Genomic DNA, 22,385 nt, shown 5'->3' on the forward strand with positions numbered 1-22,385 from the left:
GCAGTTGACGGCTCTTCATCGAGAGGGGCCTGTGTCCAAACAGCGGAGCTGTCGGTCGTTTGTAGCCATGGAGACGAAGTTCCCAACAAGTGTGGGCTCGACGGCACAGGCGGGTGGTTGTTGTCGATAGCCAGCCGGGTTATCCTTGCCACGGTAAGCGGGGAGGAGGTGGAGGGAGCAGGATTCGAACCTACGTTACTCAAGTAACAGCCATGGCGCTTAACCACTGCGCCATTCCCCCCAAAACCGCACTAAAAAAGATAAAAAAAATGAAAAGGGGGATTTTTTTCACATCTTTTTTTTATTTTTATTTTTTTCATTCTCGAACACCGCCCCAAACTTCACGAAGGCGCAGTTTCTTTCTCTGCCCAAACAATCGAACGCTCAGGGCGTCTAAAGGTAACAATACCGTGACATGTTCCCTGTGAACCGTCCAGCACCGTTACCGATGGGATAAACAAGATAAGCCAGCGTCAAAGGTCATGAGTTCAAGTCAACTAGGTAGACTATTAAAAAATCCCATGAGCGGATGTTCGGCGCTTCATGGAATACAGTTGCGGGTGGCGCCGTGGGAGGAACCAAGACATACAACGAAGCCTTTCCCTCCTGAAACTTTGCCCTTTTTTTATTTTTTTATTTTTTTCTGACATTCCCCTGGGACCCTGCGTTGCATGCCCGACAAGGCTTTCATTCGTTTCCCCTTTACGAAGCGTTGGTCCAACGTGCACAGGCCCGGGTTAAGGTTGCAAAAGTAGTTTTGTTTTTGTTCAAAAATCACGGATCGGCAAGCGCGGTTTGGTTTGTGGTAGACGCCTTGGCGCGTGGGTTGGATTTGGACTAGACGACGGGGAAGGCGCTTGGAATCTTTTGGTGACAGGGACTGTGTTTTCCCTCGCAAGCCTCTGCAAACCCGATTTGTTTTTTTTTTTTTTTTGGTTTTCTTTTCGTGACACATACGAGATCATGGGTGCCACTGACAAAAAAAACCCAACTATCGTGCTGATTGGATCAAGTTGTTGGTATTGATGAGCGCTTGAGGGGGCGGTGGCGCTTGTCAGCTCTGACTTGGCGTAGTTGAGGGTTCGAGGTTGGGCGGGCCAATGGATTGTTGCTTATAGACTGTCTGGCGGGTTTGATACCATCTCCACATTATTCTAGATATTTACGTAGGTGTATGGCAATGGTAGTTTTTGTATGATTCCATTTTTTTATTTCTTGCAAAGATGTGTTGGTGGCGTTTCTTTGCTCTTGCAGCTTGCTCGTGGATATATGTATGATGCTGTGGCATTGATCACATACTTGCCTTGTACATATTGCTCCGCAGCCACTTTCGCTTTGGCTATGTTCGTTGTAAGGTGCTATTGTCACATTGTAGTATTACGGTTGTACATACTGTATGGTTGGTTATCTACAGTGATTGACAGAGATGTGCTTGCCGGTACTGACCAGTGACCAGAGATGGCTGACCATGGCTGCAATCCCTGTTTGAGGTTGGAGAAGTCTTTGGCAAAGAAAGGAGAAATTTGTCGTAAACCGGCTCCAAGCAAATCACGTGGTCTGTTCTACATGCACGTACACGCTTCGCTTCCTTTTTCTTTGATACGATGTCATTGGCTTGGCGTTCATCATTGACTGGCGGCAAAAGTAACCGCTACAAACCCTTGATGTTGTTTGGTTTTTGCCCAAGTGTAGATGAAGGCTTGAAAGGTTCTACGGTACATTTTCTGAAGTTTGTTCAGAACCAATTGGGACAGTTTATTTTTTTTCAGCTCTCAAGCCACTCAACCCTGACATGCATTTCTGGTACAAGCAAGTGGAGATAGTTCGGGGTTTGCGAGAAATGTTCTTGGGAGTTTTGCTTGTGCTTCCGGTAATCTGGTAAGCATGCCAGTCTTGTTGTATCTACTGACCTTGCAAAGATGTTTGTGCTTTAACCTAGTTTTCTGGATATTGTTAGAGGCTTGATATGATGTCGCGTCAAATCAATCCCATGTGATCAAACTGGTACCCCGAGTGTTGTTAGAATAGCTCTAGAAACTAGAACAAGTCTAGTTCTCAAAGAGCCGTCCTTGACAATAGCCGACCCTTGCCAGCAGTAATTTGTACATCACTTCATATCCCACCTATAGACCCTGGACTAGAGTGAAAATGACCAGAATTGCATGCATGCCAGATCGAATTTCAAAAATTCCTATGGCAATTCTCACCATGACCACGAGTGAAGCCGCCTTGGCAAGGGTCCAAAGGTCCCCTGCCCCGTTCGAACTACGACATAGCGTAGCGCCACTTACAACGCCCTGTTATACCCGCAGCTGAACAGAAAGCCGCGCTAGCTTGCGGAGGTGTCAGTCACCCTTGGCAGTTGTACTCTACGGCAGGCGATTGCAGCATGGGCCCTGAATGTCCGAATTTTGCTGCGACAGAAGCCCAAATCATCACAGCATATCAATGTTTGGATTCCGATGTATAAAAGTACATCGATTTCCTTCCTCTCGTCTCCCTTTTTTTTGTCTTCTCATCATCATCTTCACTCACTCACCACAGTCTCTCCTTACAGCTGCAGCTTCAGCACCACACTCGCTCAACTTTCAAGTCTCTCCCTAACTAATCTTTTAAGTCTCTCCCTAACTAATCTTTTAAACAAACTTTTTGACCCTTTCACTTTTTACAAGGTCTATTTTAGCCCCCATCCTCCTCAGCCAAAATGCAGTTCTCCATGCTCAAGGTCGCAGTCGCCACCATGGCCGTCTGCAGCGACGTCGTCCTGTCTCAAGTGCTTGTCGCCACCGCTGGCCAGGTCATCAGCAACCTCCAGACGCTCACTACAAAGACGCAGCAGCTGCAGGGCCCGGCACAGACTCTCAACATGCTCAATGCGCCACTCGTGGTTGTCGGACAGGGACCTATGCCGGTGAGTACCATTTCCCAGGCCTTTGGTTTTCCACACCAATGACAGCCCCGCCCCACCATTTAATGCTCGAGTTAGTCTTGCTAACGCGGCTTGGTTTTTCGTGGTTGCAGCAAATCATTGCCGGCCTCAACGACATTGTCAGCACGGCCACTACGTTCCAGGCTCAATGGAATGGCATCAGCCCACCCACCACTGATGAGATCTCGAGAGTCGCCACTGCCTTCCGCGATTTCTCCAACGGTCAACAGAAGTTCCTCAACATCCTGATCGGCAAGGCTGGCGTCTTTGAGCAGGTGCCCTTCATTGGCCAGCCTCTTACCGGTGTTCTCCGACAGCTCGAGAGCATCACCGAGGTTAGTGAAGCCGTTTATTTGTTTTTGCTTTGGAATATTGTCTTCTTTTGCCCTCCCGAGACTAACACACTCAATCAACCACCGCCATCTAGACGATTTCCGCTACCCTGATGGCCCTTCCCGGAGCGCCCGCCACGGATCTGCAGTCGCAGGTCAACAACCTCAAGAGCACCCTCGACATTGCCGTCAACAAGTTCGAGGGTCTCAGACTCACCAAGCGCAGCATCAGCCGCCGCGATGCCTTCCGCGCCGCCCTCCGCGCCTAAGCGATTCGGCACGCATAACAGATGAAGAAGAAAAAAAATCCATTCCCTTGCAACCGCCATGGATGCGAGAAAACGATGGTTTTATTTTTTTCGACCCCTCCCTCTCTCAGTCACTCTTATGCGGATGTTGTTGGTTTGTTGGTGTTTGGTCTTAATGATGGGTTAATGAGTGATATTGATGGAGTTTCCAGTTTTCGCATGTTTTTTTCAGAGATGGGGATACATGTGCGGAACCGGAGCAGTCTTTTTGGAGTCTTTTTTCACAAAGCTCCCAAAACTCTCACCTCTCCTTTGTGTTTTGGCTTGTGGAACGATGGGGCTTTTTATGGCCTTTTTGAATTCCCTTCTCTTTTGTCTTTTTGGCTTGTTTTCTCTTCTCCACGGACCAATGACGGGCTTGTTTTTTCCAGCCCAGGAATTTTGGTACATAATATGTTTTCTTATTTTTTTCCTTTTTGGTACATTGTCTCAGCACACACACATATGAGCTGGTAAACAGCTCATCACAGCCGCAGATTATAGGCTGGACGCTCGTTAACTGTAATTATCGCACAAAAAAATCAAGTTTGATTCCGTTTTTTGGAAAACCTATACCTTGTTTCTCTCGCCTGATCTCTGACTTGTGCTCACTTGTCTGCTCATAGCTAAGAAAGAAAGATGATCAAAAAAGTAGCCTGAATATATGGATGGGTATAAGCTTATCACTTATACAGATGGACGCTTTTGGCTTGCCGCTTGGGTGGTGGGACGAAGTGTGCGTCAACTCGGCACATCAACCTGACGCTAGCCAGAAACGGCATCAAGTAAGGTAGGCAGGTACCTATCTGTAGGGCGGGAGACTGAGCGGAGTGACAGGTACCACGTAAACAAGCAAGGACCAGGCATTTAATTCTTTGAATTACTTCGTATACCAAGTTGTAAGCGCAGCGAAAACAGACTTAGCTCAGATGACGGACAGAAAACCGCATTCCAGAGCTGCACTAGGTAACCATTGATTGGATGTATTCAAAACGAATGCCATGTCTGTGTCTTGTATTCCGCGACCAAGTTCATGCAGCTTCAAGTCTGAACCTTCAGCATAAGGTAACAGAGTCAAAACACCACCCTGCCATTATCGCCCGCGATTTGAAATCCCATGTCAGCAACAGGAAAAAAAAAGCCCAACTCCGGGTATATACCATATAAGCTATAGAAAGCAAGCGATGTACTGTCGCCGAGAGCGCTAATCATTAGATCGTAAAAAACCCGTCTTGACAATACAACCAAGAAGAAGATTGTCAAAAGGAGGTAGGACCGTAGGAGGTGAAAGAAGAGAAAAAAAAACAAAAAAAAGACATGAATCAAAAGGTGTCAACGTCAAAGTCGACCCCAGAAATTGTTATTGAGGCCGCAGCGCGCCCGTCATAAAGGCACCGTGCCTCCCGGGTAGATACCATATAAGCTATAGAAAGCAAGCGATGTACTGTCGCCGAGAGCGCTAATCATTAGATCGTAAAAAACCCGTCTTGACAATACAACCAAGAAGAAGATTGTCAAAAGGAGGTAGGACCGTAGGAGGTGAAAGAAGAGAAAAAAAAACAAAAAAAAGACATGAATCAAAAGGTGTCAACGTCAAAGTCGACCCCAGAAATTGTTATTGAGGCCGCAGCGCGCCCGTCATAAAGGCACCGTGCCTCCCGGGTAGATACTGCTGGACTCCCTTGCCCCAAAAGGCAAAGGGGATGCCCATGCCGCCGGCAACCAGGATGGCGACGGCGATCTCGAGGTTCATCTTGAGCTGGCCCTGGCTCTCGAGCCACTTTGGTATGGCGGTGTTGACGGCGACGGCAAACATAAAGTTGAGGCCCGAGACGGCGGCCAGGGCGCCGGCGGCCCACTGCGGAAAGGCCTCGGTGACCCACAGGGTGGACACGATGGACTCGCCGGTGAAGGCGATCTGGGTCAGCATCCAGGCGGTGGACACGACGGTCCAGTGGTGCAGGGTGCCCAGGTAGCCGGGCGAGCCGACGGGGGCGGCGGACAGGCCGAACAGCAGGTTCGCGAGGAAGCCGGCGGTGACGGGCAGCACGAAGCCCGGGAGGTAGTAGGCGGCGCGGCGCACGCCCCTGTTCCGCCAGGTCAGGCGGTGCACCATGCGGTTGGTGGTGACGTAGGTCAGCGGCATGGAGACGAAGCAGCCCAGCGCGGCGGCAAAGTCGACGTAGCCGGCCGTGGCGGGCGACATGTTGTAGGGGGGCGAGTGCAGCACCTTGGGCAGGGCCTGGCGGATCACAATGGTGCCCAGGAAGCTGGCCGTCTTGTGCATGATGACCCAGAAGACGAGCGGGTTGACGAGGCAGAGCACCATCTGCACCGGCACCGCCGCCGCTCCGCGCCACGACGACCGCTGCGCCCGCTTCACGCTGGGCAGGCCCGGGATGCGCCGGAACCTGCCGCGGAACTTTTCGGCCCGCCGGCTGCTGGCGCTGGTGCTGATGGTCGGGTAGGAGAAGAGGCTGGGCTCGTACGACTGGACGACGGAGATGGCCGTGTTCTTGGGCTTGTCCTCGGCGGTGCCGGGCCTGGATGGACTCATCTCCACCAGGGGCAGAGGCGGGAGCTCCAGCGGTTGTAGGGGCATGGGCAGCGGCGGCAGGGGCCGGCTCTCGTGTGCACCCCCGCCGGGGACCTGCGACCACTCGTCGTAGATCTTGATCCTCTCGTGGCCGGTCTGCACCAGGATCCTCCCGTCAAAGGCCACGGGCGGCCGGAGGAAGTAGGTCTCGGGGCACCAAAAGTAGACCAGGAGCAGAGCCGCCACGGCACAGAGCATTGCGATCAAGTAGAATGCCCGCCACTGGCGCTCCAGATCCAGGACGTGAGGCGCCGCGCCCAGTATGATAAAGGTCGTGCCGCGGCCCACCGTCCACAGCAGCGCAATGGAGAGGGGCCTCTGGTGGATGTAGGTTACATCGATGGCCATGAGCATACCCTTGAGAGCATGTTATAGTTGGGTTAGAGACAAAGCACACGTGTTGAGCATGAGCATGACACAGACAAAAAAAAACAAAAAACAAAGGGCCACTGTGACTTACAGCAGTCGGAATCGACCCAGCAGCCAGCCCCTGCAGCGAGATCCCCGCCATCACCATCGGAACACTGGTCGCCCTCCAAGCCAGGACGAGCCCGAGGAGCAAGAAGCAGGCGTTGGAGACCAGCACCGGCCGCCTCCCCAGCCCGACGCACAAGGGCGCCCAGGTGATGACGCCCACCCCAAACATGACGTCGGGAAGCGCCGTGGCGGCGTCGAACTGCTTCATCCTCTCCTCGCCAAACTCCAGCCCCATGGCATGCCGCAGGATGGGGACCGCGTTGAGCATGGTCACGCAGATGCCGCCCATGACGGCCAGGGAGAAGAATATCATGAACCGGCATCGGAGCGACCAGTTCAGCGGGTCTCTCGGCGACGGGCTTGCTATCGGGAGGCTGAGCGTGCGGCCGTCGGACGTAATCAGAAACAGGCTGCTGGACTCCTCTGTCGTCTGCGCGGTGGAGTCATTTCTGTTCATCTCGGACATTGCTGCCGTGGGATGAAAAAAAGAGAAGAAAAAAAAAGGGGGTTCGTTTTGTTTGTCGTCGTCTTCTCAAGGCTCAGTGACGGATGAGCTCACTGACTCGGGTCCCAAAGGGAGCCTCGACACCTTTTGCGATCTGTGATTAGGGGTATCTGCTCATCAGATCGCTGCGAGCGGGGGGAGTCCAGGCAGGTATTAATGGGAGGAAAAATAGCCAAGATGGTACTAGAGCAATGAAGCTAAAGACTTCTGGGAAAAGCCCTAGATTAAATCTCGAGGACGGACATCAACGTTTAAAAAAAAAACCCCAACAGGCCAGTTCATCCAAAAAAAGAAAATACAGAGCTGGCCCGACAATGACACTAAAACCCCTGGCCCGCAGGTTCAACGGGTAGGTTTTCCCCGTACGGCGGATGCGGGATGTTACAAAGCGCCGGGATAGACACCTTTTTGTTTCTTTTCTTTTTGGCCTCTGAAAAGGACGGGAAGTGGAGGTGAAAGCCCAGGTACCTCTTTACCGGACATTCGGCTCGCTCACCCCCCTCCAATGCATGTCCAATGGAGGGCGCCTTTTCTTTTTTGTCTCTCTGCCTGGTTGATTGGCGGACAAGATCGGCAGATGACATCGATTGTCATTTTCCCGACCCAAGCTTTTGACACCTGCATGCCCGTCAAAGCTTGAATGCCCTGTTACAGATTTTTTTTTCTTGGGTCTGTAATCATTGGGCCCCTTTTGTCGTTACGAAAAGAAAACATGCCGAGAGCTTAAAAAAAAATAAGTTGAGTCTCGCCGACCCGCCGAACAGGATGAGCCAACAACCGGACTTAAGCTGTCACACAAAATTGATTGGGGACGAGAAAGACAGGACAGAAAAAAAGAAGAAAAAAAAAAAACCTCTAATGTCGTACACGGCAGCGCGTTTTGGAAGCTTGGACACTTGCCACAGGACTTCCTACTTCTACAGAGAGAGTCCAGTTTTCGGTTGCTTCTTGGTCGGTCTGAACTCGTCCCATGGTTTGGATCAAAGGTGTTGCTAATGCAGGGGACTTGGACTGCCAAGGGGGGTGGGGAAGGGGGGGTAACATGCGCCAATCTGTACCAGTTGCCATGTCGTTTAAGATACGAATAAGCTTTTTTACTATATACAGAGTGGAAACATCGGCCAGGAACCGAGCCCAAACAACAGCTGCTTGCACCGCTTTTACTTCCCTTGGTCCCTGGATGCACAAGCTTTGATGCGCGACTAAGGACCGGGAGGCGGGGGAGACGGGTAAAAAAAACGTAAAGAAAAAGGAAAAAAAAAGACAAAGCAAAAGAATCGAGAGTTATTTTGAAAGTCTTGGCTACTGGGGGAAGCACAGAGGTAAATACTTTCGGGGTATGCGAGTAAGACCCCCATCTGGGCAAGTAAATCGCCAAAAGAGTTTGCGATGATTACGAGCAATGAATCGACAAGCTTAAACCGTAATCGATGAGGAGCCCCGGGGGGGAATGCAATCACCACCTACCAAGCTGTTGGAACCAATCCCGGGGAAAAAGAATGGAAGGCCTGTCAATATCTTGCAAGCATCGGATAAAAATCCCTTGTGAGTGGGGACACAATTTCTTTCTTTTTTTGTATTTTTTACCTCCACTTGGTAGAACACAGTGTTCTCCCCGAGGTGTTTGCGAAAAATCGCCAACACTGGTTGGAGCCGCTGAAACTGTTGTTCCCTTTTTTTTTCCTTTCCAAATCTCGGCAGAGGATCTTCAAGACGGAGGATCTTTGGATCTGTCTGTACAAACAAACGGCGGCGGCGGCGGCGGCGGCGGCGATGCTTTGGTTTCAAATTCAACTTTTCTCCTAAAAAAAGGACGTGCCAAGTTGGAACCAAGCAGCTCATATATCGAAACCCCCCTTTGTGTTAAAAAGCGCCCATTCTGCCAAAGGTTCTGCTGTCCCGATCTCATCTCACAGTATGGCTTGGCCACTGACTGTTGTTGGGAATAAAGAATCTCATCGCAATTGCAACAAGAAGGGAAACGAAATCTTGCGAGATCTCGATGCTTGACAAGTCTTCTTTTTTTTTCGATTTTTCTCCTTCTTCAAATGAGTCAGGTGCATTATTTTAGAACGAAACCCGAAAGGCAACCATCAACAAGAACAGATTTAGAGCGGAGCATTTATTTTTTTGGCCCATTTGAGCCTGCTGAACAGAAAACCGGGAAATCGCGCCACTGGTAGTGAATCTTGTTTGTAATCTCGATCAGTCCGAACCCAGCCTTTGGGGTTTTTTTTATCGGAGCCAAGTGGTTGGCTCAAACGTGTCCGTCCCATGATTTGAACCAGTACCTTGCTCAACCAATGAGACAAAATAGGGAAAAAATGGGAGCATATTACGTCAGAGAATAATATTTATATTCCATCGATTTGTGCATCAGAATCGTCAATATAGACAGACCTTGTTGTCTACCTATGTGACTATTTACCTGCCTAGTCAGGCACACTATGCTTTTTCTTAATTATTCAAATATTTCAGCAGGTGGATGCCCAGTGCGGGCGTCAAATTGGTTGCACATACGTAATTGCTCAATACTATCATTCACTGCTTGATGGAGAGTTCTAGTGTAAAGGATCGGTTGTAAATTGATCTGTAGGTCTATCTGTGACTGCCCGGTCGTGTGCTAACACTCTGTACTGTAAAGTCCTTGTTTAAAGAGAGTAGGAAAGAAAAGAAAATGAAGAAGAAAAAGGAGGGTCGTATCAGTAAAGATACAAAAAAAAAGGCAGGATTGACACTGTGACATGTAAGATCCCAAACGAAGGACAAAGAAGTTTGAAAAGAAAAAAAAAGAGGAAAAAAATGAGGGTAAGAAGGTAAAAAAGAAAAACAAGTCAAGTGTCGCCAATCGTGCCAAAGCATAAAAACCTCATCCAAAACGAGAGACGGCCTCCCCATCATGTGAAAAACCTGCAGGTTTAGTTTCTTGTTTCCACCGCCGCAATCTACCAGCGGTTGGCCTGGAGCAGGTTGCGGGTCCTCAGGTTCTTGAGCTTCTTGACGGACCTGGAGACCACGGCGCTGCCCGAGTTGCTGCTGCTGCTGCTGTCGCCGGAGCCGCCGCCGGACGAGCCGCCGCTGGCCGAGCTGTCGCCACCAGAGCTGCTGCTGCTGCCGCCGCCGCCGCTGCTGCTGTCGCTCGAGCCACCGCTGCTGGCCGATCCGCCGCTCACGGCGTCGCCGCCCGAGCTAGCAGACCCGCCCGACCCGGACATATCACCCATAGCTCCGCCTCCGGACCCAGCTCCGGCTCCTGCGGCACCTGCTGCGGCGCCAGCGGCACCAGCGGCTTTCTTGCCGCTCCCTTTGCCCGCGCCCGCCCCGCCGGCGGCGGCCGGGGGCGGGGGTGCTGCTCCGTCGGCCGCGGGGGGAGGGGGAGGGGGAGGCGCGGCGGCCGCATCTTCTGCGGCGGCGGCGGCACCTAGATAGGGGGGCAGCATGTTAGTATGTTTGTCTGTTGTTTTGTAAACACAGGGAGGAGTCGTTTGGTGGGTCAACTTACCAGCAGCGGCACAACCCTTCTTGGCGTCGTCCTTGCCCTTGGCATCCTTGGCCTTTGCGTCTTTGGCCTTGGCGTCCTTGCCCTTGGCGTCCTTGCCCTTGGCGTCCTTGCCCTTGGCGTCGGGGGGAGGGGGAGGAGGAGCAGCTCCGTCGGCCGGGGGTGGTGGGGGAGCACCGCCGTCAGCGGGGGGAGGAGGGGCGGCAGCACCACCGCCAGCTGCACCTCCTGCACCGCCACCGCCGCCGCCGGCATCGGCGCTGCCCCCGGCGCCGCCACCACCGCCGGCATCAGCGCTTCCGCCGCTACCACCGCCAGCGTTGTTGCCGCTGTCGGCGTTGTTGGCAGCGCCACCGCCGCCGCTAGCGGCCCCGCCGGCCTTTGCTTTGTCGTCGACCTTGGCTGCGTCCCCTGCCTTTGCAGCGTCGCCGGCCTTTGCGGCATCGCCTGCCTTTGCTGCGTCGCCTGCCTTTGCTGCGTCGCCTGCCTTTGCTGCGTCGCCTGCCTTTGCTGCGTCGCCTGCCTTTGCGGCGCCACCAGCTTTCGCGTCACCAGCCTTAGCATCTCCGGCCTTTGCGGCATCTCCGGCCTTTGCAGCATCACCAGCCTTGGCACCAGCCTTGGCTGCGTCGCCTGCCTTTGCGGCATCACCAGCCTTTGCTGCGTCGCCAGCCTTGGCATCTCCAGCCTTTGCGCCGGCCTTGGCGTCACCACCGGCTTTGGCATCGCCCGCTTTGGCATCGCCAGCCTTGGCATCAGCGCCGGCCTTTGCGGCATCGGCCCCCTTTGCGGCATCGGCCCCCTTGGCGCCATCGGCCTTTGCGGCGTCGGCCCTCCTGTTCAAGGTGCCGGCGTGGCCCTCGTGGAGCAGGGCGACGTCAAAGGCCCGGACGTCATCCTGTCCCTGCGTCGCCACCTGGGACCGGGCGTCGAGGGTGTTGACGGAAACTGCGCTGCTGAGCAGCAGGGTTGCAACGGCCGCGCGCCGGAACATCTTGTCTGGGAGCTGGAGGGGAGAGGTGAAGAAAAGTAGAGCGTGTTTGCGGGAGACTGCGGAATATACCCGGATACTAGCTCACGGGAACCCGGTTAAGTCTGAGAAAAAGGATGAGTGGAAGGTGAAGAGTTGCAAAATTTGCTAATGTGGGAGATGGGATGGGGTTATAAGGGAGAAATGAAATGTCTACACAGTAGACTGTCAAGTGTTGAAAAAAGGTCCTGCCGGTGGATCAAGCTAATGTGGTTGATGATCCAGAGATAAGAATTTGGTAAATGGAGGTGGAAGTTGTCGTCTAGATATACTCTGAGATTTGTTGCTTGCTCGCCACATCCGACAAGGCAATACAAGACAAAAAAAAAGACAATGCTCATTCCGCAAAGGGAAGATCAGCAATCCCGCCCTGCGCCTGGGTTGCAGTTCCTCCATCGATCCCCCGCCCCCGAGAGTCCACATATCGTGCACAGATCATCATGTGTTTACGCACACCACCCCGGAAGTTTCTGATCGCCAGGCGTCAGATAGATTGGGCGCCCTTTGGCAGATCCAAGGCCCCAGCGAGCCAACTCCAGTAACTCCCTTGTCTATGGACATTTCTTTGGTTTACTATTCGTTTTGTTTTGTTTTACTGTTGCTGCTTCCGGTTGCGCAACTCGCCACAAGGACCGACTGTTTTCTTTCCTCTTTGCCTGCACCATGACACGGAGCATCCAAGGTAGGCATGGGAACCCTCTGGTCCTCTGGCGTTTTCTGACTGCCGGCGGTTTAGTAACAACCTTTGAAGGTTGCAGCTGTCAATGTACGATGTACAGTGTCGTTCCCTTCCAGTGGCGGCTCTGCAGGAAACGTCGTTGAGACAAGGGGTGGGACAGGAGACTGTCTCAGCGCATGGATCCGATTGGGGATTCTTCTTTGGAGATTTGTACCACGTAAACTACTTGCACGCATAGGACATGGATCATGGTTGATTTGTGGGTGGCATCTCCGGGAACTAGTGCCGGTTTTAAGGTTATTCTTCCGGGTTTCGGACAGTTCCGATAGCTTCTAGTTCTACTCTAGTGGGAGTCAAATCTTGCCTGCTAAAACCTCGGATTAGACGTTCGAGTATACACACTACAGGCAGAAGAAGTTATCGGCAAAATAGATACTGATTACATGTTCAAGCCAGTCACTGGTTGTCTTGGCGATCCCATGGGTGGGAGTCTTGTGTTGTTCTTGGTTATGGCTCAGAGTACGCAACACCAAGTTTCGATACTAGTCAGCCGGCAGGGGGTGCTCACCTGCAGTAGCTACCCTGGTAAGGGCTGATCACTACAGTAGCACGCGAGAGCCAAAAGTCCCCAAAGCTTATTATTATTGGCATTTATTGATGTCGACGACGGGTTCCCGCAGTTGCTGCATGCTTGTCATCTGGACCATTATGCATCGTCTCTTATTATCACCACTGTCAACGGCGCGGTCGACTAGTTCGGATGGATCACGGTGAGGCGGTGCCCGTGAACCATTCTGAAGTTTTTGAGCATGCTAGCGTAGTATCTTGGACGCTTAGAGGGTAGCGTCGTTGCTCAGTTGCCAACTACGTGGTGGGTACCCCAAACTCGATAGGTGACCTGGTGGTAAGTGGCTGTGTATGAACACCCTGAGACAGTCTTCAGACCGAGTTTGCAGCATCTAAACATTGACAGCGGAGGGAAGATCAGAGAGAGAGAGAGAGAAAGAGATTCGTGGGCGACTTGGAGAGCAGTTGGCCACCACAAAATCTTTCATCTGGTCTTTTTTGACGAGGATCACTCTAGCCTATCTAGTAGATCCTGGGGGCCAAAAATGTGGTTCCAGATATGATCGCCAGCTTGTTGATTCTTGGCTTTGTGGATACGAAGAAGCATGTTGATGGCAGCGGCAAGCGGCAAGAAATTATTGCTTGATTCTATACCCAAGGGGCGGAAAGAGAAGAGACGAATTATCTGAAAAAGATAAAGCCACTTATCTCGCTCGGAATATAGGCATCCGAACCTGCAGCACTCTGCGTGAGACGGCACAGCCTCTGACCCCACGCATCGTCCCATCTTCCGGCGTTGGAGTGGTGGTCCCCAAATACCACTGGAAAAATGTGCAATGTACCACATTATTCAAATGAAATAGAAAATACAGCTATATCGTATTGAGTGCTGTCAGGCCGGCTAAATTCAACGTCGCGATAAATGTCAATTCTTACTGCGGTTGTGTTTGGTGAGCTTAATCCGCGCTGCGACCTGTCCTTGCCAGACAGAGTTCTTGTGACAGTAGAAACAAGTGAAAGTAAAATGTTTGCCGAAACGTCAATTTAGTTGAATCTTCGGTATTTTCTGTTTCCTGTCCTGGCCTCCTTCTTGGCTGGTCGGGTAATTGTAAAACCATTGTCCAAGTGGATTGTGACTTTTCCATACGAATCTAGCGGTCAAGGGCGACATGATACTCGTGAGTCGTAGCATTCGGATGCATCACTGACAATCAAGTGCTAACAACCACCTACCTGTAGAATATGCAATTTAATCAAACACATCTGGGTGCCGGGCTCTCTTCCGGAAGCGCACTATCCCGAGTGTGTCGGGATAAGTGATGGTTTTCAAACATCGGTAGCTTGTGGTCTTGTGCCGATTGAACTGCATAGAAAGACTTGATGACTCCTACCATATCCCACCACGAGATACGCATCCTGCCCAATCTTGAGACTTCATTTTGGACATTACTCTTCCCTCGATTCATACGTATCGTCCCAATTCCTTCTTCCTTTCTGCCCTTATTTTTTTCCCACCTTGCTCTCCTCCTTGCTGTCCTCCTTGACCATCTGATACTCATCAAGTGCACTACTAGGCTCTCCTACAACCACTATGGAGGTGTCAGCGGACCTTCAAACCGGTTGCAGAAGGCGACTCAAGACTGGCATCATTGCACAGGAACTTGACATGACATGATATGCTCCCCTATCAAGTCATTCATCTCATCTTCACTCCACGGTGAGTGTTGGACCGACAAACCTGAAGAATCATTCAAGCTTTTTCACGCGAGCAAAATGCCCAATCACCATAGCAAACGAAAAGAAAAAGAAACGCAACAAGACGAAGAAGAAAAACCCAAGGATGGCGCGGCTCATTGATTGCTTGCACAAGGCTCTAATTCTTCCATTTCTGCCAGCCAACGTCTTACCAAACTACCGGATGCGTCACGACAATCCTATTGACACCCTGGCTGTGCGAGCACCTTGCATGCCAAGATGCACAGGTGCGGGTGGGGCCAGCAATCGGCAATGTTCCCGTTTGCGGAGTGGATAAACGGAAACCAACGTCAAGGGTCCTGATGTGTTATGAACCGTGAGTCACGACGTTCTAAAGCGACAAGTAGAAAAAAAAGCGAAAGCGATGGTGGAAAAACAGAAAAGAAAACACAGTTATAAAAACGCAGCTGACTCGAGCATCGACACTGAATCCAAACCTCTTTCTTGTTTCTTCACTCGCGAAATCGCTTTTCACCTCTTCTCTTTTTAGCAAATCTCCGCTCAGCAATCGCAGATTAGCAATGTCATCGGAAGCCCGACCGAAAATCGGCGTCGCCGCACTCGTCTACGGGCCCGACAAGCGACTAATCATCGGGCGCCGGAAGAGTCCCATTGGCAGAGGTCAGTCGCCAGCGTGTGGCCCCCCTCTCCGCGCGCCCGCTTGCGAAAGCGGACAGGGGAGGGCCAACCTCAAGCTACCTTGGCCAATCTCTCCCCCCGGGGTATCCCCGAAACAAAAAAAAAAAAAAAAAAAAAAAAAAAAAAAAAAAAGGACAAAAAGTTCCCAGGACCTTGACTGACTTGGTTTCGCAAAAAACCTCCTTCTTTCCCAGGCCAGTGGGGTTTTCCCGGAGGGCACCTAGAGTACGGCGAGTCGGTCGTGACCTGCGCGGAGCGCGAGACCCTGGAGGAGACGGGGCTGAGGATCCGCGGGGTCAAGATCGCCGCCGTGGCCGAGAGCGTCTTTCACGACCTGCACATGCACTACATTACGCTGTTTGTGCACTGCGAGATGCAGGATCCCGACGCGCAGCCAGAGGTGAGGTTGGGTTTCTGATTTCGACAGTGTTGCTTGAATTCGCAGCATCATGGGACAGTCGGCTAATTATTTGTTGGCATCATTCTTTGTGGTGTAGACGTTGGAGCCTGAAAAGTGCGAGGGATGGGAGTGGAAATCATGGGACCAAATCAAGACCATGGCGAATCAAGGGGGCGAGACGGACGAGCTGTTTGCTCCCATCATCAACCTGCTCCGCACCCAGCCTGACTTTGGGAACGAAATATGAAAAATCAGAAGAGCCAGGGGGCGTATGTGACGATTAATCCTACAAGCTGACGTTTCGGCCATTTTTCTGGCATTTGTTGGATCCTTGTTGTACGAAAGCAAACACGAGACAAATAATGAGTACGATGCAGTTGTTTTGGGCCAACACAAGGGCTGGCCGCGGGTGCGCAACACAGCGTGCTGTACCCCGCACCAACTCGCTGGAGAAGCGCAGCTTGACCGGGAGGCGTGGTGCGGGGTTTGGCTGTGATATCTTACAGAACTGCCGCAGTGGGCCCTGTACTCCAACAATCCACGGATGACATGTTAATAAGGATGCGTGCTTCCATTGCAGTTTGGGCGTTCTTGTCAAGCAGCCAGTTTCAACCGTTAGCAATCGTTCTCACCATGCACAGTCTGCGTCCGCGCCTCGCACTTTTTATCCCTGAAATATGGATGAATTTGGGACAAATAGCTACGTGGAGATAGCCAAGCAGGTGGGTAGGCAATCCTGTTTGAATTTTTACTGGCAAAAGTGACCGCTAAGCTAGAAAGGTTGGCTGCTTGCTAAGCTTCCCTTGCAGTTTTCAAGGGCAGCGAAGTTGAGCCCCCGTATGTTTATCTGGCTACCTTCTGTTGACTCCTTTTTATTAGGCGGCTTAATCAATGCCCTCAGCCCTCTTATCATAATATCGATCAAAAGATCTAGACGGCTTTGCGGCATCTCGTTCGGTCAATTGACGCGTTCGAGAGGTTAAAACCACGTGCCTATCTACGAGAACCTGAAAAAAAAACAGATTCAGTTCTTTTTCCTCCATAGCCGGCTGGCCAGGCCTTTTTTTGCCGTCGTCACGGGCAAGAGTGTGCAATAATATAACGTTGGGCTCCACATCTCCGACCCCCCTAAAGTCCGGCCCCCTTGAAAAATGTAACGACGAAATACCCCTTTTATAAACCGATTTAAATGTAAAACTATCAACGCACAATAATACAATCATTGTCAGGCTCTCCCGGTTCGCTAACCTCTTCTCCATCGTTCAAAGCTTCTAAACAGTCCCTATTATTTTCCTGTGCTTCATAAACGTTTTTTTTGCTGACCAAAAGCTCGTTGGGATCCGGAATTACCCTTTTCCTTTTGACCGGCCGTACCGCCTCCAATTTTGCGTTTAACAAACTGATTTTTTGCTGAGCTTCAGCCAATAAGATATCCTTGGTTTCGAAGCTTTTTTGGACTTTTGCAAACAAAAGCCGTGAAGTGGCGTTACTTTTTTCGGACCGGGAAATTTCCTGTAGTTGAAGTCGAATATCTCGGGTCGTTTTAGGGGTTTTCCAAATAAGTAAAGACTGGTCGTTAATTTTTTGGGTTGGGCTTTCCGGTGTTTTATCCCTTTGGAAGCCGTTATTTTTACCTTTTTCGACGTTGGCGTTGCTATTTTCTAACAAAAAAGGGTTTAAAAGTGGTTTTGCCAAGTTCACCGGCCATAACCCCGTCGTACGCCAACCAGATTGAATGGTTTTTGCTATAAATGCTTTTGATCTGGCTTTTCGATAGCAAAGTAGAAAGTTTCGTTTCCCAACAACCGTTGAACAGCAAAACTGGTTTACAAATCCCAGGTGACGTCGATAAGCTTCCTTTAACGGCCCAAAAACCGATAAATCCAACGGTTGAAGAACGTGTGACGAATGAGGGGGTAAATATAGGAGTTGAATATTGTTTTGCAAGCAAAGAAGCATAAATTCGTCCGTTATATGTGATCCATGGCCATCCAGAACTAATAACCGCTTTTCAGGGGTTAAAGGTTGGGTATACGGAATAAACACCTTTTTTAACCATTCGATACCTGTTTCATTATTTGTCCACCCGTTTTCGGTTGCATGAAATTGCCAGGTATCGAAAGGACTTAAATCAGCTGGAAACCATTGTTGCTGTACGTTTTTCCCCTTAAATATAACGAGGGGAGGTATAACAGCCCCCGTAGCTGATACACATTCGATTATGCTCGTCCAACCCCGCGTTCCAGGCTCTTTTCGCTGTAATGGCCGGATTTTATTACGCCCTAACACCAGGCCATTAGATCCTTTGCCTTCCATTATACCTGTTTCGTCCATATTCCAACGGTTGGCCGGTTTTATAGTATCGACAACGGGATTTTTCAAATAGGACCACCAAGATTTAATTACCTCGGTTGTAGCCCCATTAACCCGGGCATTTTCTATTCGCCGGGGTCTTTGGGTTTTCAAAATTGGATATCGGGCTATAAAACGGCTAACCCAATGTTTCCCAAGGCTTTTTCTTTCTCCGGCGGCCTGAAGAATTCGTTCCGCAAAATAGCGTAGTTCTTGATGCGTTGGCGGAAGGCCTAACGCGGCCTGCGCAAGTACCCAATCTGCCAAATAGGTTTCCTGCTCCTGTGAAAGCCTTTGACAAAATCTTTTCGCTTGTTGAATTGACTGGGCCCCCTTTAAACGATCGTGAAGGGTACTCCGAGGAATACCCCATTTTTGCGAGGTTTTGTGAACTGATTTGCCATTTCTTATGTCAGAAATGGCAGCAAGAAGCTGATTTTCAGTGTACTGTTTCATTGGAAAGTTTGGAGCAAGAATCTTCAAAAATCAAGTTCTAAAGTGAAAAATTCGTCTAGATATTTATAAAATAAAACAAAGGGTTGATGTGGCTGAGTAGATATTTTTAGGGGCCGGACTTTAGGGGGGTCGGAGATGTGGAGCCCAACGTTATACTGGGGTTGAGCCCAGCGAGCGAGTCTCCATGGTTCATCTGGTCGTATTCACTGCCAAGTTGCCACCAAAGAATATCCACATGCCATCGTAAAACCTCGCCAGTAGCTGCCCGCAGCCCAGCCACACCGTGGGTCATCCCGGCGCCCTGCCTCCCCTCGCCGCTCTTTGGGCATCTCTCTCCTTCTCCTCTCTGGCCGCCTCTCTTTTGGCTTCTTCCCAGCAGAGGATGCAGGACTGGTACGCCGAGTACCAAGTCTCTGGGTGCTTCTCGCACGCCACGATATGGCCCTTGCGCCTGCACCTGTTGGCGGCGCTTTTGCCGCAGACGTCGCTTTTTTTTATATAGAATTCAAGGGTTAGCAGCATTTCCCTTTGGTGCTCCGCTAACCAGAAAAAAAAACAAAGAGAAAGACATGATCGTGCACAAGGTGAGGCCATGGTGAGCGGGCGCTGGACTCACCAATGGTGATGGCCACTCAGGCCCGTCCTGCCCCTGCTGCCTTTGTGCCGCTTGGCCTCGTGGACCAAGGTCTCGTTCAGTGGCGCCGTGCCCTCAACGGGGCTTTTGGCTGCCTTGTTGCCTAAATATATAGTATCACGAATATCAGTCAGCTATGGTGGCTTGTGACTGGTCGTTTGCATGGGCAAGGTGTGTTTGTCGCAATCGTCCGCCTGTTGCTTTGTGATGCTTCACGTCTGGCCAACCAGAACCAGGCAATCGCCTCAACAAGCCAGATGCAAGCGGAAGTGTAGAGCAAACAAGCCGAAAGTTGGAATATGGAGTGCAGATCATGCGTACCTTTTTTTCCCGCCATGGCTGGGCTTCTGGGTATCGAATGCTAATATCTGGTTCAATCTTGTGGTAGGAAAATGCCCAAATTATTCGGTTTTCTGGATGCTGGAAGCCGCGAATTGGTTGTGTCAGATGGGAATCTTTTCCTGGTTTGTTAATCCCAGTTTGCTCAAGATTCAAACCTCACCCGTTTGTTCAATATCTCTGTGAATACCAGATCCTGAAGCCCCGTTTGTCAAGGTATGACAATAGGAGGCTTGCAGATCCAACGGGTTCCTGCACCAACGTCATCGACTACATCGGCCAACCAAGTGCCCATCAAAATACGGATTCGTGCTATTGTTCTTATTGCTGACCTCTATTGTGCACTCTAGGTGTCTGCCATTATCACAGTGAACCAAGATTTACATCCAGCATTACGTATAATGTGCTACGAAGTTATACATACATCAAAGTATGCGCACATCTGCCATCCCGCTTGAACTAGAACTAGACCTCGAGGCGATCAGCCCATTCGTACTCTTGGATTTGGTCAATATGTAATTCAAGACCATCGCCTTGCGAGGATAGTGAAGCAGTCTCCAGTCTGCCCGTCACAGGTTTCAACACCTTCTCACAGATTCACGGGGCTCCATCCAAGGTCGCTAAGAAGTTATAAACATTTTTACTATTTAAAGACTAAACTACTTCAGCTAAGGCTGATTTTGGTGTTTCCCACTCCCTGGTTTATAACATGTCTGCAATCCTGTCCTGGTATATTACCTATGTACATCCCTGTCCTAGCTTGTAGCACCTGCTCACTCCTGTCATGCCTGATATCATGCCTCATTAATGCCCTCTCCTGCTGTACCGTGGCTTCATTTCAGCTCTCTACCACCCCAGCCTACTCCTGGTCAACGGCATATATGGTGATGGGGGTCTGGATCGGCTCCGGAGGGGTCAGCGGCAGAGGAACCTGGAAGCCCTGGGGAGGATGGGCCGCGTCAGGAATCTCAATGATGTTGCGGTAGTAGTCCGGAAGGCAGCCGCCGTTGGCGTCGGTGCTGCTGCCACCGCCGTGGTCTCCCGAGTGGTCGGCGCCGTCCCAGGCGTCAGCACCGCTGTTATCGTAGTCGCCGTCCTGGCCATCGCCGCCATCGCAGGCCATCTCGGCCTCGTCAGAGCGGCGGTTGACGAAGCGCCCGCCGCGCCACTCACCACCGTGATCGCCGTCGTCGGCATTCCGGCTGGGGAAGCTGCCGCACTCGCCCTTCCAGGCGTCGGCGATGGCGGGGAGCACGGTGCGGCCGTTCTGCACCAGCTCCAGGTTCGGGGCCGGGTAAACGTGCAGAGAGGTGTTTGCGCTGGAGAAGACGCCGCCGTACGACTGGTTCCAGTAGTACGACTCGAAGGTGTCGCCGGCGATCTCGTTGTTCCACGATCGGATCGCGTCGCCGGTCTTGCGACCGACCCAGCTCCACACGTTGGCGCCGACGTCCCAGCGCCCGAGCGTGTGCAGGCCCCAGTTGGCTTGGACGGAGGAGAGCTCCGAGTAGTGGTTGTAAAAGGCGTCGTCCTTGGTGCCGACCAAGTCCTTGTCGATGGCGCTGCCGAGGAGGATGCCGGCGACGTGGTTTCTGTCTGTGGCGTCATCGCCATCCGCTTGCCACGTCAGATATATGACTGTCTTGCCGTCGTTAAAGTATGTGTTCTGCAGCAGGGGCTCGATAAAGGAGCGGGTCCAGTTGCAGGACACGGAAATGTTGGTGTCGTGGCCGTTGTTGTACAAGTTAGGCGTGACAAAGCCCCACTGGGGAAGCTGCTTTTTGTTCAAATCCTCGTAGAACATTGTCAAGTTCTTGACCTTGGCCAGCCGGTCTGGGTTCTGAAAGACGGACCCGAAGCGGAGCAAAAGGTTGTGCTTGCGGGCGTAGTTGCCCTCGACGGGGTTGCTGTACTCGAACCCGTCATATCCCGTAAAGGGAAGGCCCTCGTTGTAGTCGCCCCAGCTGATGTTCTTGTCCTCGAGAAGGTCCACAATGGTGGAGACGTTCCTGTCGACCAGGAGGAAGCTGTCACTGTCGGTGCCATAGTAGTCGCCAGAGGCGGGCGCCACGTAGTTGGGTTGCGACGGCGCGGCCACTCCGTAATGGTTGGTCAGGAGGATGCCCTGGTTGATCAGGGCTTGGCAGTCTGTATTGTTGATGGCGTGTTCATAGGCGGTAGTTTCGAGGTAGATCTGCAGGATGCGGTTGAAAGCCTTGCCCTCGACGTTGGAGGTCGGCGAGAGCGTATTGGCGGTGGCCGCAGCTGCTGCAACATCAGCAGTCGCGGTGGCGGTGACACCAACGGCCGGTGAACCGGCCGTGGTTGGGGTGTCGCGAGTGGTCAGGATTGGGTGGCCCTGGCGAACGTGGAAGTTTTTAGCCAGCCCTCGTGGGGAGGCGGCTGCCGCGACCAGGCCGGCGGCGGCGATGAGGCTAATGGCCTTGATGGCGGTGTACATATTTGGTGAAGGATTGGATAGTGGCAGGTTGCCGATGTGGCTAGTTGGTTGGGTTGGTTGGTAGAAAAAGGAACGAACGAGTGGATTTGATGTGATGGAGAAGTGAGTGACTGAAGGGAAGGTCTGGGTGCTAAGTACCCTTGGCAAACCGAGGAAGGGAGCAGATGGGGAGGGAGGGTATCAAAAAAGCACATAAACGTCATGGAATATGATTTCTTAAATAGGAAGCTCTCACGATGCTTTGGCCCTTTGTTGTACAGCCTTCATCCCAGCCATTCACCCATTTCATCCCAAAGCTGCATGCTGCAGAAGTGCAGATCAGGGTCCTGCTGCTGGTGGAGAGCTAACACAAATCCCGCTCCTCCTCAAGCTCGGTCGGGGTGGACCGTGTCAATTTTCCCAGGGTTCCGAGGGTCGTTCTAGACCTGGGCGGGTACCCGTGCTGTCC

The 22,385-nt window shown here is 51.6% G+C and overlaps 7 protein-coding genes and 1 pseudogene across 8 annotated transcripts; 2 read left to right on the top strand and 6 right to left on the bottom strand.

Moving 5' to 3' along the window:
* Positions 1-169: 169 nt before the first annotated feature.
* Positions 170-241, bottom strand: MGG_20279 (annotated as a pseudogene). The gene has a single exon. The product of its transcript is annotated as a tRNA-OTHER (tRNA).
* Positions 242-1,054: 813 nt separating this feature from the next.
* On the bottom strand, positions 1,055-1,721 carry MGG_17788 (uncharacterized protein; the record flags this gene model as incomplete). Its single annotated transcript, XM_003720157.1, has 4 exons — positions 1,055-1,154; positions 1,300-1,339; positions 1,394-1,557; positions 1,660-1,721. The coding sequence occupies 4 exons, from the start codon at positions 1,719-1,721 to the stop codon at positions 1,055-1,057; spliced, it is 366 nt and encodes a 121-aa protein (XP_003720205.1).
* Positions 1,722-2,704: 983 nt separating this feature from the next.
* Positions 2,705-3,530, top strand: MGG_09402 (uncharacterized protein; the record flags this gene model as incomplete). Its single annotated transcript, XM_003720158.1, has 3 exons — positions 2,705-2,911; positions 3,022-3,264; positions 3,357-3,530. The coding sequence occupies 3 exons, from the start codon at positions 2,705-2,707 to the stop codon at positions 3,528-3,530; spliced, it is 624 nt and encodes a 207-aa protein (XP_003720206.1).
* A 1,633-nt stretch (positions 3,531-5,163) lies between these two features.
* MGG_09401 (uncharacterized protein) lies at positions 5,164-7,087 on the bottom strand (the record flags this gene model as incomplete). Its single annotated transcript, XM_003720159.1, has 2 exons — positions 5,164-6,501; positions 6,605-7,087. The coding sequence occupies 2 exons, from the start codon at positions 7,085-7,087 to the stop codon at positions 5,164-5,166; spliced, it is 1,821 nt and encodes a 606-aa protein (XP_003720207.1).
* Positions 7,088-10,071: 2,984 nt separating this feature from the next.
* MGG_12022 (uncharacterized protein) lies at positions 10,072-11,619 on the bottom strand (the record flags this gene model as incomplete). The annotated part of the gene is made up of 2 exons (XM_003720160.1): positions 10,072-10,547; positions 10,629-11,619. 2 exons carry the CDS (start codon positions 11,617-11,619, stop codon positions 10,072-10,074), a joined length of 1,467 nt encoding a protein of 488 aa, XP_003720208.1.
* Positions 11,620-14,970: 3,351 nt separating this feature from the next.
* Positions 14,971-16,809, top strand: MGG_09400 (uncharacterized protein). The gene is made up of 3 exons (XM_003720161.1): positions 14,971-15,277; positions 15,490-15,695; positions 15,793-16,809. Exons 1-3 carry the CDS (start codon positions 15,178-15,180, stop codon positions 15,940-15,942), a joined length of 456 nt encoding a protein of 151 aa, XP_003720209.1. The 5' UTR covers positions 14,971-15,177; the 3' UTR covers positions 15,943-16,809.
* A 1,982-nt stretch (positions 16,810-18,791) lies between these two features.
* Positions 18,792-19,474, bottom strand: MGG_09399 (uncharacterized protein; the record flags this gene model as incomplete). Its single annotated transcript, XM_003720162.1, has 3 exons — positions 18,792-18,990; positions 19,120-19,240; positions 19,459-19,474. The coding sequence occupies 3 exons, from the start codon at positions 19,472-19,474 to the stop codon at positions 18,792-18,794; spliced, it is 336 nt and encodes a 111-aa protein (XP_003720210.1).
* Positions 19,475-20,335: 861 nt separating this feature from the next.
* Positions 20,336-21,937, bottom strand: MGG_12020 (phosphate-repressible acid phosphatase; the record flags this gene model as incomplete). The annotated part of the gene is made up of 1 exon (XM_003720163.1): positions 20,336-21,937. The coding sequence occupies one exon, from the start codon at positions 21,935-21,937 to the stop codon at positions 20,336-20,338; it is 1,602 nt and encodes a 533-aa protein (XP_003720211.1).
* Between the last annotated feature and the right edge of the window lie 448 nt (positions 21,938-22,385).

The sequence above is a fragment of the Pyricularia oryzae genome, chromosome 6, assembly GCF_000002495.2.
Source record: "Pyricularia oryzae 70-15 chromosome 6, whole genome shotgun sequence".
In the NCBI taxonomy this organism is placed as follows: Eukaryota; Fungi; Ascomycota; class Sordariomycetes; order Magnaporthales; family Pyriculariaceae; genus Pyricularia; species Pyricularia oryzae.

What these genes read in the sequence shown, in the direction of transcription:
- MGG_09400 (XM_003720161.1), top strand. Translation starts at nt 15,178, where the DNA reads ATGTCATCGGAAGCCCGACCGAAAATCGGCGTCGCCGCACTCGTCTAC. An exon ending in GAAGAGTCCCATTGGCAGAG is followed by an intron (nt 15,278 to 15,489) that starts GTCAGTCGCCAG and finishes CTTCTTTCCCAG; the next exon opens with GCCAGTGGGGTTTTCCCGGA. An exon ending in ATCCCGACGCGCAGCCAGAG is followed by an intron (nt 15,696 to 15,792) that starts GTGAGGTTGGGT and finishes TTTGTGGTGTAG; the next exon opens with ACGTTGGAGCCTGAAAAGTG.